This window comes from Somniosus microcephalus, chromosome 24 (assembly GCF_052327205.1).
Source record: "Somniosus microcephalus isolate GS21.2 chromosome 24, FLI_Smic_1.0, whole genome shotgun sequence".
Classification (NCBI taxonomy): Eukaryota; Metazoa; Chordata; class Chondrichthyes; order Squaliformes; family Somniosidae; genus Somniosus; species Somniosus microcephalus.
Window position 1 is genome coordinate 24366639 of NC_141010.1, and position 13552 is coordinate 24380190.

Genomic DNA, 13552 nt, shown 5'->3' on the forward strand with positions numbered 1-13552 from the left:
TAGAACCGCCCACCTCTGACGTCATGACGTCGTCACGTTTCCCGCCACTCGGGGCACCACGTGACCAACGTGATGACGTCATCGCGTTATTTCAGGGTTTTTACAGAAAGCTTGTTTACTCTCAGCAAATGGACCTAGGTGCTGTAACATTGCTTTAAAGACAGCTATTCACTTGTACAGGAGTTCCTTGGTGGTTTTACCACAGTATCACTGCAGGGAACAACTTTTTGGAACAAATTTTTGACATTCAGTCGAATCAGCCTTGTACTTGCTTCTGACTGACTGTGGGAGTATGGAATCACTGGGAGATTTTGACATCTCCCCCCCCCCCACCCACAGTTAGGGCTTCTCAGAAGCAGGCATAGCATCCCCTATGGGCATACCTTTGTATGACACTATTATTATGGAGGAATAGGAGCAGGAGAGCATGGAGAAAGGAGAATAAGGTAGCATTTCGGGAGGTTGCACCCCGAAACATATTACCCACCCCCAAAGAATATCCAGGCAACCAAGATCCCATGAGGATGTTAGCAAGGAGATGTGTATTAAAAGTGTGTGCTTCATTAAAGAGGCAAAAAGGGAATTTTACAACTATTGCATGAGAAGCTACAGCCCTGGTCATCTGTCCAGATTACTCTGGGGGTGATTTTCATTCAGAAGTCGGGAAGGAGGCGGGACTACAACTTTCGGGGTTGTAGTCCCGCCTCCATCGAGATGCGGCCAATCCACGTGATTTTAACTTGATTGACCTTGTTGAGCCCGCCCAGCGGGCTCAGCAGGCCAATTAAGGGCCACCCGGCAACAGGTGACGTCACAGACTGAAATTTCATCTGTCAAGACGTTTTGACAGATGAAATATCAGCGTTTCACAGCTGTTTGAAGCTGTCAAACACTGACAGTCTTACTTCTAACCTGAGTCCTTCTACACAGACTCAGTTAGAAATCTCACCGGCACAGAAAGCTGCAGGCTGTCACTTTTGACAGATCGCAGCCATTCTGCTTTCTGTGCCAGTTAGATGATGGACTCCCGAAACCTGGAGGAAGGAAGGCTTAAAAGGTAAGTACAGGTCATTTAAACTTCTTTACACACTTTAGACACACACACTTACCTTTGCACTCATGCACCCATCACTCACCTGAACACCGACATCTCGACCCCTCCAAGTCCTTCAACCCGACGGCCCGCCTCCTCTAACTTGGCGTGGTTTGGAGCTGTCGGGAATCCCACAGTTCAAGCTTTAAAATAGGGATTAGGCTAAAAACTGCCTGTTAACTACCTGTTAACAGGTAGTTAATTGGCACTAATCCCTTCCCGCCTCGGGTAGGTGGGTCCCAGTGCAGGGCAGGTACCCGCCTTCTTTGAAACTTACATGGAGGCGGGTTGGGGGCGGGATGGTGTCAGGACCCCCGAATTTGGGACTTTAACCCCCCGCACGCCTCCAAACCTGACTCCACGGGTCAATGAAAATCGACCCCTCTGTCTCAGCTATGAAGGTGGTGACCACACTAAACTTTTATGGCACTGGGCCATTTCAGGCAGTCACTAGGGTGCAGAAAGTACATATATTTGTCAGGTTACTGAAGCACTGTACACGAGAGCTGGGGAGTTCATGTATCACAATGAGGGAACAGCAAAATAGGGTCATCCATTATCACAGGGTTGCTGTGACAAGACACTAGCAGAATGGTTATCAAGAGGACCATTATGGTTTTAAAGGGGCACTTTCACTGTAGTTTGTGAGTCGCGCAAAGCTTTAGCCTGTGCCTTGCAGAACTTTGCCATACATAAAGGCTTGCACTGGGATGCTCCTGGGGAGGTGGTCCTAGCTGCTTCAGAAGCAGAAGTACATGCAGGAGAGCATCAGGATGACCATCACTCAGAAGACTCCTCAGTGACTGCTGCAATTGTCATCAGAGCACAAATAATAAGCTGTCACTGCCTTAACTCCTTCTTCCCCTGCCTTAAATAAAGGACAAATCCTTCAGAGCAGTTCCCATCCTGGAACATTACCACACATCAGACCTCTTTGCTCCTCTATGACCAATAATCGGCACCTGAATGAGGAGGTCCGCATGAAAAAGGTGCACCCTTTGCTGTATGACTCTAACTTCCATGAATAGCAGAGCACAACATAAGTGCATATTCTCCTTTAATGCAATAAACTTCAAAGTGAACAGAGGTCAACCTACTCTTTCCCGAGACATGCTTTGCCTGAGTGCCTAAACATGCCCCTTTTCCTATTCTAGTGCTTCTCCTAGGTGCTCATTGAAACTTATAAAATTCTGACAGGACTGGACAGACTAGATGCAGGAAGAATGTTCCCGATGGTCGGGGAGTCCAGAACCAGGGGTCACAGTCTAAGGATAAGGGGCAGGCCATTTAGGATAGAAATGAGGAGGAATTTCTTCACCCAGAGAGTGGTGAACCTGTGAAATTCTCTACCACAGAAGGCAGTAGAGGCCAATTCATTAAATATATTCAAGAAGGAGTTGGATATATTTCTCAAGGCTAAAGGGATCAAGGGGTATGGGGAGAAAGCAGGGACCGGGTACTGAATTTGGATGATCAGCCATGATCGCATTGAATGGCGGAGCAGGCTCGAGGGGCCGAATGGCCTACTCCTGCTCCTATCTTCTATGTTTCTATGTGCAACCAGAGGGCCAGGATCGTGAGAGGTGGTTGGTTGCTCCAGTGCTACAAACGCTCCTAAGAAATAGGAGCAGGAGTAGACCATTCGGCCTTTCAAGCTTGCTCTGCCATTCAATAAGATCATGGTTGATCTTCTACCTCAACTCCACTTTCCTGCACTATCCCCATATCCCTTGATTCCCTTAGTATCCAAAAATCTATCGATCTCTGTCTTGAATATACTCAACGACTGAGCCTCCACAGCTGTCTGGCGTAGAGAATTCCAAAGATTCACAATCCTTTGAGTGAAGAAATTTCATCTCATCTCAGTCCTAAATGGCCAACCCCTTATTCTGAGACTGTGACCCCTAGTTCTAGATTCCCCAGCCAGGGAAACATTTTCCCAGCATTAACCCTATCAAGCCCCTTAAGAATTTTAAATGTTTCAATGAGATCTCATTCTTCTAAACTCTAGAGATTAGCCTAGCCTACTCAATTGTTCCTCATAGGACAATCCCCTCATCCCAGGAATAAGTCTAGTAAACCTACGTTGCACTCCCTCTAAGGCAAGTATAACCTTCTTTAGGTAAGGAGACCAAAACTGTACACAGTACTCCAGTAATACACAGTAATCACTCATGGGGTGCTTCTCCTCACAAGGCACTTTACACCTGGGAGGGTGTCCTACTTGGCTGCATCTCTGGAACTTGTGCCCAGGTAGCCTGGTGTTGTCTCCTATGTACCAGCGGCATGTTGCCCTGAGGGGGGAAGGTCAGGTGACTGGCATGTGCTGTTGTTCTGAGTGACAATAGCTTCAGGTAGGTTGAGTCCAGCCTTTACCATTCTGTGTCCCATTGATATGTAGCCTGGTTGATCTAATGGTAGATATCAGACCTTGAAAGCTCTGAGAGTGAGCAGCCCACATCCTGGCTGCCAGGGTCTAGAGGTCAGTATGCAGATTACTGCTTAGTCTGTCCAATATTGCCACCAGAGCTGTTGTCTACTATGCTTCCATGGAGGAGGAAGCACCAAGTGTCCCCTGGCTGATTGTTAGGTGGGAGTCTTCTGCAGATTCCGTTGAAGCAGCCACAGGCTCCATTGAGGTCTGCAATGAAGAAAATGCTTCTAATGTTGTCACAAACAGGAGCTGACTCTACAGTCACACCTGTCAGTTGCCACACATCCTCAGAGACTGACCTCAGAGTCTGCATGTCGGTGTGATGTTCCTCGAACATCCTTCTTTTTAGATGAGTACCCATGAGTTCTGAGCGCCACAAATCCAAAGCCTTTGGCAGCCTGCTCCTCGGTCTCGACTGGGAAGATGTGATATCCTCAACCGCGCCCCACTCCTCCTGCTCTGTGAATCATACAATGCCACATCCTCACTTACACTACCTAATTCCCCTTGGGTGAATGGATCTGAGCTGAAACCTGGGAGTGAAAAAGTAAGTGATGCAGGGGGTTAGATAGAGGACTTGTAGCAGAGGAACACAGCCCTGGAACTCGTGGAGAGCCTTACTTAGACTTCTTCTTCTTCTTCATAATGCCCCTCCTCTTCCTCAACTTTCTCACTTTGTTGCTTTGGTAGATTTTCAGGAAAGGAGGCTCCAAGCTAAGAATGGGCAAGCATTACTCCCTTAGGATTAAGGAGACAGGGATGGAAGCTTGTGGTTGTGTGCTGCTTCACAGGCTGCATCGGTAACTTTGCAGCTGTGCAGCCGCTAACCTGCACTGTGTGCCAACCTCTCCCACAGCTAAAGCAGAGTGCGTCCTCAGCAGTTCCACGGCCTGCTCCTCGTACCCTGTCAGCTCCTTGATGTTAAGGAGGCCCCCTCTGGTGCCCTGCTTCTTTCAGGCATTGTGTGTAAGTTTTTTTTCATGCAACGATTGAGTTAATTAGATAAAAGTTGGCAATTCAGGGCTGTCTCCCGGTGGCAACAGATCATTGATGCACCCTGTTAAAGTAGAGGTAAAGGTTTTATGGTTGTGCATACAAGTAAGTGCTGTTAGGGAAGATGACTACACACACTGTAAGCTCCCTAGTTTGTGTCCTATTTGACCAGAGTGTAGTGTGAAGAGTTAGTTGTACAGGTCTTAGTTTTGAAGAGTTTACTGGTGCCCAGTGTGCCCACAGAAGAAAAGAGAGTGGCTGGTATATTACCTTGCCCATTATCTGAAATTTCAAATTGAATTATTGCATTGAATACTCTTCCACTCAACCAAAATGGCTGCTGCCATTACAACAACAACTTGCATTTATATAGCACCTTCACTGGAGAAAAACATCCGAAATTGCTTCCTAGAGATAATCAAAAAATGAACGACGAGCCAAAGAAGGAGATCTCAGGTTTGGTCAAAGAGGTGAGCTGCTTTAAGGAGGGTCTTAAAGGAGGAGAGGGAAGTGCAGATGCAGAGGGGGTTAGAGAGAAAATTCCAGAGCACGGGGCCTAGGCGCCAGAAGGCACGGTTGCCAATGGTAAGGAGAAGGAAGGGAGAGTCGCACAAGTGGCCGAAATCAAAGGAACAGAGAGTTTGGTGAGTGGGGGCGGGGGGTATGGGGGGGTGGTGTTCGGCAGTTTGTAGCACTGTATGGAGATAGGGAAGGGTAAGGGGGAATTTAAACATGAAGGAGATCGGGAGTCAGCAAGGGCAGGGGTAATGGGCAAGCTGACTTTGTGCAGGATAGGACAAGGGAATTAGTGGCAAAGATACTGAGTTTGTGTCGGGAGCCAATGAAAATCATTTTGCTGTTCCCAATATTTATCTGGAGGAAATTGTGGCTCATCCAAAACTGGATGTCGGACACAATCTGACAGCACAGAGACAGTGGAGGGGCCGAGAGAAGTGGTGGAGAGTTAGAATTAGGAGGCACCAGCATACATTTGAAAGTCTACCCCATGTCTGCAGATGAGGTAGCCTAGGGGTAGAATGTAGATGAGCTAGGAGGGGGCCGAGAAAGAATCCTTGGAGGACTTCCGAAGTAATGGTGAGTGGGTAGGAAGAGAAGGCATTGCTGGAGATTCTCTGGTGCTGCTTGGATAGGTAGGAGTGGAACTAAACGAGGGCAGTCATCATGAGTAGGACAATGGAGGAGAGGCATTGTAGGAGGGTGGTGTGATCGACATGATAACATAAAATAACAAGGGGCCTCACAGAATGTCACTGTTATGAATCTTATGATCCATGAAGACTCATGAAATAACACTGGACGGCCAGCTGGTGGCGCCGTACAAGGAGTATAAATACTCGGGCGTGGGCCCAGCTTGCACAGGACATTTTGTAAACAGGAACTAGTGAAAGATAATTAGACCTCCATGTTTTGAAACAAGTTGATTAAAGCCTTGCTTTATACACGAACCAAGTGCGTAGTGAGTTTTATTACGTCAGTCACACTGTAAGATGCATAATGATATGGTACTTCATGGCCATACTAGGTACTACTGAATTGTAAATTATTTCTTTGAAGTTCACTATCCAAAGAAATCTGATGCTCTGTGTTGCTCTATAGAAACCATCCCAAAGCACTTCACAGAAGCAGAAGTTTTATGCAAATAACATAAAACAAATGTTCCTAGCTATATCCAAATGTCCTCTCTGATTTTGCTAGTGCCTTTGTGATCTGTTTGTTGCAACAAAACTCTTTGCAAGGAAAACACATGGATCCTTCCCAATAATAACCAAAAAAAACCACAACAATAATCAATATATATTAGTATTTTTTAAAATGCCATTTATGCTGCAAAGCCCAAGTGCCTAGTATTGAACTTAAATCTTTGAGAAGAGGAAATGTTCACCAAATTTGTAATTTTAAAATCAGCTTGGCATAATGACATAATTTTAAAGAAAAATCATATCCTATTGAAAAATAAATATGACCATATAACATGACGTGCTTGTTTTACAGTGTGTACATAAAGGTTGGCTCCAATATTCCCTTTCCCTCTTGCCTGGAGGAAGAAGTACATCCTGATGAGCAGTGCAATGACCAACTGGGACCCACCAGCTGTGAGGATCCATTTAGTCCTCAGTTTATTATTGACTGGTGCAATATTTTATTGGTAAGCATTACCATTGGATACAAACATCTGGTAAAATTGGTAATAACTCACAAAAACATCCCAAATATACTCTGGCATAGATAAATCAGATTTTCTTCTCTTCACATAAAAGTTCTGAAGGATTACTAGAAACAAAACGAATGCAGGTTTTTGTTGTATAAAATTTTAATCAAGAAAACTACCGAATGAACAACCAGTGGATATTTTAGGTTATTACAGTTCAAGAGGGGCCAGATGTGAGCGGCGAATGAACGGCGCTGGCTGTTCATTAGACTTGCACTTGACCATAGATATTCCATGGGGTTTTACATGGCAAGCTGCTGTCAGCAGGACATCCAAACGGTGCAGCGCACTCTACGGGGCATCTGGGACCTGTGTGAGCAGGGCAAGCAATGGTGTATCCCTTTAGCCAACCAGATTGAAGAATCATTAATGAGCAGCGCAGTCTGAACCAGGAAGTGTCAGGCACAATAGTGAATTCAATGTCAAATCATGTACAGAAAGCAAAATAAAGAGAGGGAAAGAAAGAGAGAGAGATAAAAGAGACAGAAAAAGTGAAAAAAATGTTTATTTACATTCAAAAAAAATCTGCAACAATAATTAAAAGCTGAAGGAATGAGACTCCACATTTGTAAAAGTTAATTTTCAGTGCCAGAGAGGTTGTTTACCAGTAATTAAAACTTAACACGCCGATAAAAGGGTACTTAGACTGGAATGGATGAGTGGTGGGTTTAATCCGTATCTACAATGTCAGTACAGGAACTTCACGGCATTCAATACATTTGAATGGGGAGCCAGATGGCGAGATGTCATTTTCACGCAGCTTACGGCGCATCTCGAATAGCAATTTCCGGATTTTCGCATTTAACTGCACATGTGCGCTCGCCGGAAGTTGCTGTCTGATTTGCGCATAAATAACGGTGAGCGCTGTTAGCCTCACCTTTATTTTCACAGCAAAATCCAGCCCAAGATCTTCTTCTCAAAAGCCTTTTCCAGTTAAAATTTATAAAACTGTGATATTTTACTTTCTGGTCTTATCAAATAACTAGCAGATCTCCCATAGCGTTGCTCACAGTAAGTCGAAGAATGGTCTATTTTATAATGATAAGGAATAAAAAGTGATGTACCATTCCGCCAATTGAACATCAAGAAGACCAAAATCATAATTTTGGCCCCTACCATAAATGCCTCTCCCTTGCCATCCCCTCCTTGACCACTCACTCAAGCTGAATGAGACCATGCAAAACCTCTGAAAAAAAGTTTCTCCTGTTCTCCATCCTAAATCTCTTACATTTAGTTTTATGTCTATGTCCCCTCGGTTTAGACCTCTTAACCACTGGAAACTGTTTGTTTCTAGTTATTTTGTCCCATCCCTTCATCATTTTAAACACCTCTATCAGATCTCCGCGTAATCTCTGCTGTTCTAATGAAAACATAGGCGAGTGACAGAGTCACCTCTCCTGGCAGCTGACGTGGTGTAGGAGTCCCAGACTGTTGGCAGCTCAGAGAAGCACGAACAGAAGTAAAACCAACTTCATAATTCTTTTGATAAATGAATCAATGACAATGTTATATACTGAACCGACATTTTGAAAATGACAGCTGTGCAAAATGTGGGGATAAGGTTTTAACCAAAACCAGTGGCCAATTTCAGATGTAATCAAGTTTGTCCAGTTTGAATCAAGTTGGACGTCATTACAACGACTGCTGGTCAATGAGATTTCAGAGATCAAAGGGGTCATTTTAACTCCCTTCACCCGACATAAATGGGGATGGCAGCAGTCCGGAAATGGTGTTGGATCACTTACAAATCCATTTACACTGCCACCATCCTGTTTCAGGCAGGAGGTGACTTATAATATGCAATTACAATTTCACGGTACAAATGGGTGGGTGCGGCGCACTCTCCACCCATTTGTCCCGGTCGGTCAGTGATTGGCCTAAGCAGTAGTGGTAATGCTGGAGACAATGTTGTTGCTTACTGAACCCAAGTTGCCAGTCACAGTTCTATCCACAATGCCAAACTGTACATGATAGGAAAGAGATGTTACTCTTTCAAATAGTATTCAATCGCCTTATCTTTCGATTAAGCACTTTACAGCCTTCTGGACTCAACATTGAGTTCAACAATTTCAGACTATAACACCTGCCCCCATTTTTCAGGCTGTTTATGATTCTGCCATCCCCATTTGTACCATTTAATCTCTCCTGCCTCCTGCCCTAGCACAGAATGTTCCTTCAGTTCCTTGCTCCCCCCCCCCCGCTGTCTCTGCGCCTGCTTAATATCTGTTACATCTCCAGCCCTTTCCAGTTCTGATGAAGGGTCCCAGACCTGAAACGTTAACTCTGTTTCTCTCTCCACGGATGCTACCTGGCCTGCTGAGTATTTCCAGCGTTTTCTGTTGTTAGTGCAGGTTCATGCCTGTCTTACAGGGAGTTCTCACATCTCTTTATCTTAAAACAATCTAGAATGCCTCAGTGTTATTTTACCAGGGCTATTTAAAAAAGAGCAGAAAAGGGACCATTAGAATATTTTTTAAAAAGTGGAATGTGGTTTAAAAAAGGAAGCCTACTGGAGTTGGGTTGGGGGAGTAAATTGGGCCGGTGAGGGATCAAGCAGGAGCAGGAAAGTCAGAACAGGGAGAATGTTAAGACACGTAAGGAGTGGGCCTCTGGGTTGAGGAGCAAAGAAAGTGAAGGTTGGGGAGGGAAGCAAACCGGCAGCCAGGCCAAGAATAAAGCAGGAATAGATTGGGGGAATTGCAGTGGCGAGTTGGAATTGCAGTGAGAAGCCTCCAGGAGCAGGCCTTGGGGGCCATCGGGTTAGGATGCAGACTGAGGTGAAGCTGAGAGTCAGGCAGCTGAGCAGGGAAGATTTCAGTACAGCGGGAAGGCTAGATTGATCAGAGCATGCAAGGTGACAATGGAGGAGCCCTGAGTAAAAAGAGGAAAACCAGGGTCAGCAAATAGGAAGCAGCAGGTCCCAGCTCAAGGGTGCAGGGGGGCAGGTGGGTGACTGAAAACAGGAGCGGGAGGCATGGCAGGGGACATTTTAAAAGTATTTAACAATAATATATATGTGAAGTATAGTATACTTACCTGGAGAAAACAAGATGGTGGCAATCTTAGGAGTGAGTTCACAAAATTTAAAACACCTTGGCTGGTGGCCAAAGCCTTATTTTTATATAATACTTTGACAAAACTTATGGAAAGAAGTAGAGTTGATTGCTCCATAGGCGTTTCACTGCAGCACAAGATGGGTACCTGTGGAAGTGCAAAACTGAACTGCTACAGCACAACCATTGGTGGAAGAATGTGAAAAGTATGAAAAGTTTACATAGGCCGTTTCCATATAAGTGTGGACATAGGAATTAATAATGGTAAAAGTTGACAGGAAGTGCATGTATTTATCCTCTTAAAGGAATCTTAGTAATGTCAAGAAGCTTTATTTGGCAACAAGGAAGGTCATTTCCATATAAATGTGAACATAGGGATTTATAAGCAAAATACCGCGGATGCTGGAAATCCGAAATAACAACAGGAAACGCTCGGAAAAACTCAGCAGGCCAGGCAACATCCGTGGAGAGAGAAACAGTTAACGTTTCAGGTCGAAGACCCTTCGTCAGCGAAGACCCCTCTGATGAAGGGTCCCAGACCTGAAACGTTAACTCTGTTTCTCTCTCCATGGATGTTGCCTGGCCTGCTGAGTTTTTCCAGCGTTTTCTGTTGTTAATAGGGATTTATAATGGGAGAAGTTGACAGGAATTGCATGTAGATGCAAGATTTTAATATATTATGTATTTATTTATACATACACATCCTTCGTAGGTAATTCACTGTATTTTTGTTTTACAGATTGATAAATCCAAACCTGATATACCTGATGCTGAGGTGGTTCCTGGAGATGGTATCCTTACTGATGGCGGAGAATACGACCCACCTTCAAATTTCCTTGAAAGCAGGAACTACTATTTAGACTATGTGGTCACAATAGCTGTTCCTTTAGCAATTGGTCTGATTCTGTGTCTCATCCTTGCTTATATAATGTGTTGTCGTCGAGAGGGCCTGTAAGTATCGTTTTAACAACTTAAGTACATTGTCTCATAGATCTGTCACCTGCGAATCATTTATTCTATTTTTAACCTTTTAACTAGTATATTCTGAGATTTAAGGTTGGAAAGAAAAGAAAGAATTTGCATTTATATAGTACCTTTCATGTCCTCTGGATATCACAAAGCACTTCACAGCCGATGAACTATTTTAAAAGGTATTCACTATAATAATGTAGGGAAATGCAGCAGCTGATTTACGCAGAGCATTGTCCCACAAATAGCAATGAGATAAATGACCAAATAACAGGGTAGAATTTCAACTGGCCACCCGGGCAGTTTCTATAATGGGAGGTAGATCGGCAACAGTAAAACTGCTGTTGTGGACTGACCTCCCATTATAGAAACTGCCCGATCTTCATTTCCATTGGTTTCTATAATGGGCAGCCGCTTCGCAGTTTCACACCAGGTTGGCAAGTTGAAAATCTACACCGACCTGTTTAGTGAAGTTGACTGAAGGATAACTGTTGGCCAGGTCACTGGGAAAACTCCCTTGCTCTTCTTTGAATAGTGCCATGGGAGCTTTTACCTGAGATAGCAGAAGAGACTTCAATTGAACATCTCAGCTGAAAGACAGCACCAATTATCCTAATGGAGTTAAAAGCAGAAAATGCTGGAAATACTCAGCAGGTCAGGCAGCATCTGTGGAGAGAGAAACAGAGTTAACGGGGGTGATTTTCATTCAGAAGTCGGGAAGGAGGCGGGACTACAACTTTCGGGGTTGTAGTCCCACCTCCATCGAGATGCGGCCAATCCGCGCGATTTTCCCTTGATTGACCTTGTTGAGCCCACCCAGTGGGCTCAGCAGGCCAATTAAGGGCCACCCGGCAACAGGTGATGTCAGACTGAAATTTCATCTGTCAAGAGCTTTTGACAGATGAAATATCAGTCTTTCACAGCTGTTTGAAGCTGTCAAACACTGACAGTCTTACTTCTAACCTGAGTCCTTCTACACAGACTCAGTTAGAAATCTCACCAGCACAGAAAGCTGCAGGCTGTCACTTTTGACAGTTCGCAGCCATTCTGCTTTCTGTGCCGGTTAGATGATGGACTCCCGAAACTTAGAGGAAGGAAGGCTGAAAAGGTAAGTACAGGTAATTTAAACTTCTTTACACACTTTAGACACACCAAACACACTTACTGTTGCACTCATGCACCCATCACTCACCTGAACACCGACATCTCGACCCCTCCAAGTGCTTCAACCCGACGGCCCGACTCCTCTAACTTGGTGTGGTTTGGAGCCGTTGGGAATCCCACACTTCAACCTTAAAAATAGGGATTAGGCTAAAAACTGCCTGTTAACTGCCTGTTAACAGGCAGTTAATTGGCACTAATCCCTTCCCGCCTCGGGTAGGCAGGTCCCAGTGCGGGGCGGGTAGCCGCCTCCTTTGAAACTTACATGGAGGCGGGTTGGGGGCGGGATGGAGTCGGGACCCCCGAATTCGGGACATTAGCCCCCCGCATGCCTCCAATCCCGACTCCACGGGTCAATGAAAATCGACCCCAACATTTCAGGTCGATGACCCTTCATCAAAACTGGAAAAAGCTGGAGATGGAACAGGTTTTTAAGCAAGTGTAGGGGCCGGGAAAGAATAAAAGGGAAGGTCTGTGATAGGAAGGAAGGCAGGAGTGATTAAGAGACAAAAGGGATGATGGTGCGAGGCAAAAGGAGATGGTAATGGGACAAGTTAAGAAACAAAAGATGGCGATGGCAGAATGAAAGACAGCTGCCGTGTGAGAGAGAGAAAAAAAATGGAAAAATAAGATGGGACAGAGGTTATGGTCTGAAATTGTTGAACTCGATGTTGAGTCCAGGCGGCTGTAAAGGGCCTAATCGAAAGATGAGGTGCTGTTCCTCAAGCTTACGTTGAGCTTCATTGGAACAGTGTTCCATCTCCAGCTTTTTCCAGTTCTGACGAAGGGTCATCGACCTGAAATGTTAACTCTGTCTCCCTCTCCACAGATGCTGCCTGACCTGCTGAGTATTTCCAGCATTTTCTGTTTTTATTTCAGATTTCCAGCATCTGCAGTATTTTGCTTTTGTATCATGGAGTTCATGGGCACTGAAGCCTTTTAACATTGCGATAACTGCTTTGGCAGAAGACAATTTATTGCAGAAGTTAATTGCCATTTTTAAAATCTCAACAAGCCTCTCCACATATGGTAATGTATGCTGACAAGTGGAAAATATGTTGCTGCAGTTCAGTAGGAGACAATGGCAACCATGTTTTATTCAGTCATAATTATTTATTCTCTTAAAGCAATCTTAGGAATATCAAGAAGCTTTATTTGGCAACATCTGCAGCCTTGTCATCACCCAAAGGAAGGTCATTTGCATCGAACATGGCAGCTAAGAGTTAATAAAGCTTCCAACCTTCACCAAGAACCATAGGATTGTCAACAAATAACCTGAAAAGGAATGCAATAAAAAAAAACTGGATTTCATTATCCAATGGTCAAAAGGGCATGACAAGGTATTACGCTATCAGAGAAAAGTCTAACATGGCTTTATGACAAGATTGCCAACATCTGTGCAATTCACCCAGAAGGCAGAATATCTATCCTGGAGCCCTTGATGGCAGGTAAATTGAAATTACAGTTTCTCCTTCCACATATATTAAAATAGGTGGGAACCCACAGCACATCAATTGAACTTTATCAGACTACAAGGATTCTGTAAAATCTTTAATTTACAATGAACACGTCCTTTATACAATAGTTCATAGCTTCATTATACTTAGAATTTTAAGTCT

The 13552-nt window shown here is 44.4% G+C and overlaps 1 protein-coding gene across 2 annotated transcripts in view; it reads left to right on the forward strand.

Moving 5' to 3' along the window:
• The window catches only part of sgca (sarcoglycan, alpha), a 70726-nt gene that overhangs the window by 28644 nt on the left and 28530 nt on the right, over positions 1–13552 (forward strand). For both annotated transcript variants that reach the window (XM_085966319.1, XM_085966320.1), the window contains 2 exons: positions 6534–6687; positions 10543–10754. In XM_085966319.1, coding sequence (XP_085822445.1) covers positions 6534–6687; positions 10543–10754 — 366 coding nt within the window. The remainder of the gene's footprint in view (positions 1–6533; positions 6688–10542; positions 10755–13552) is intronic.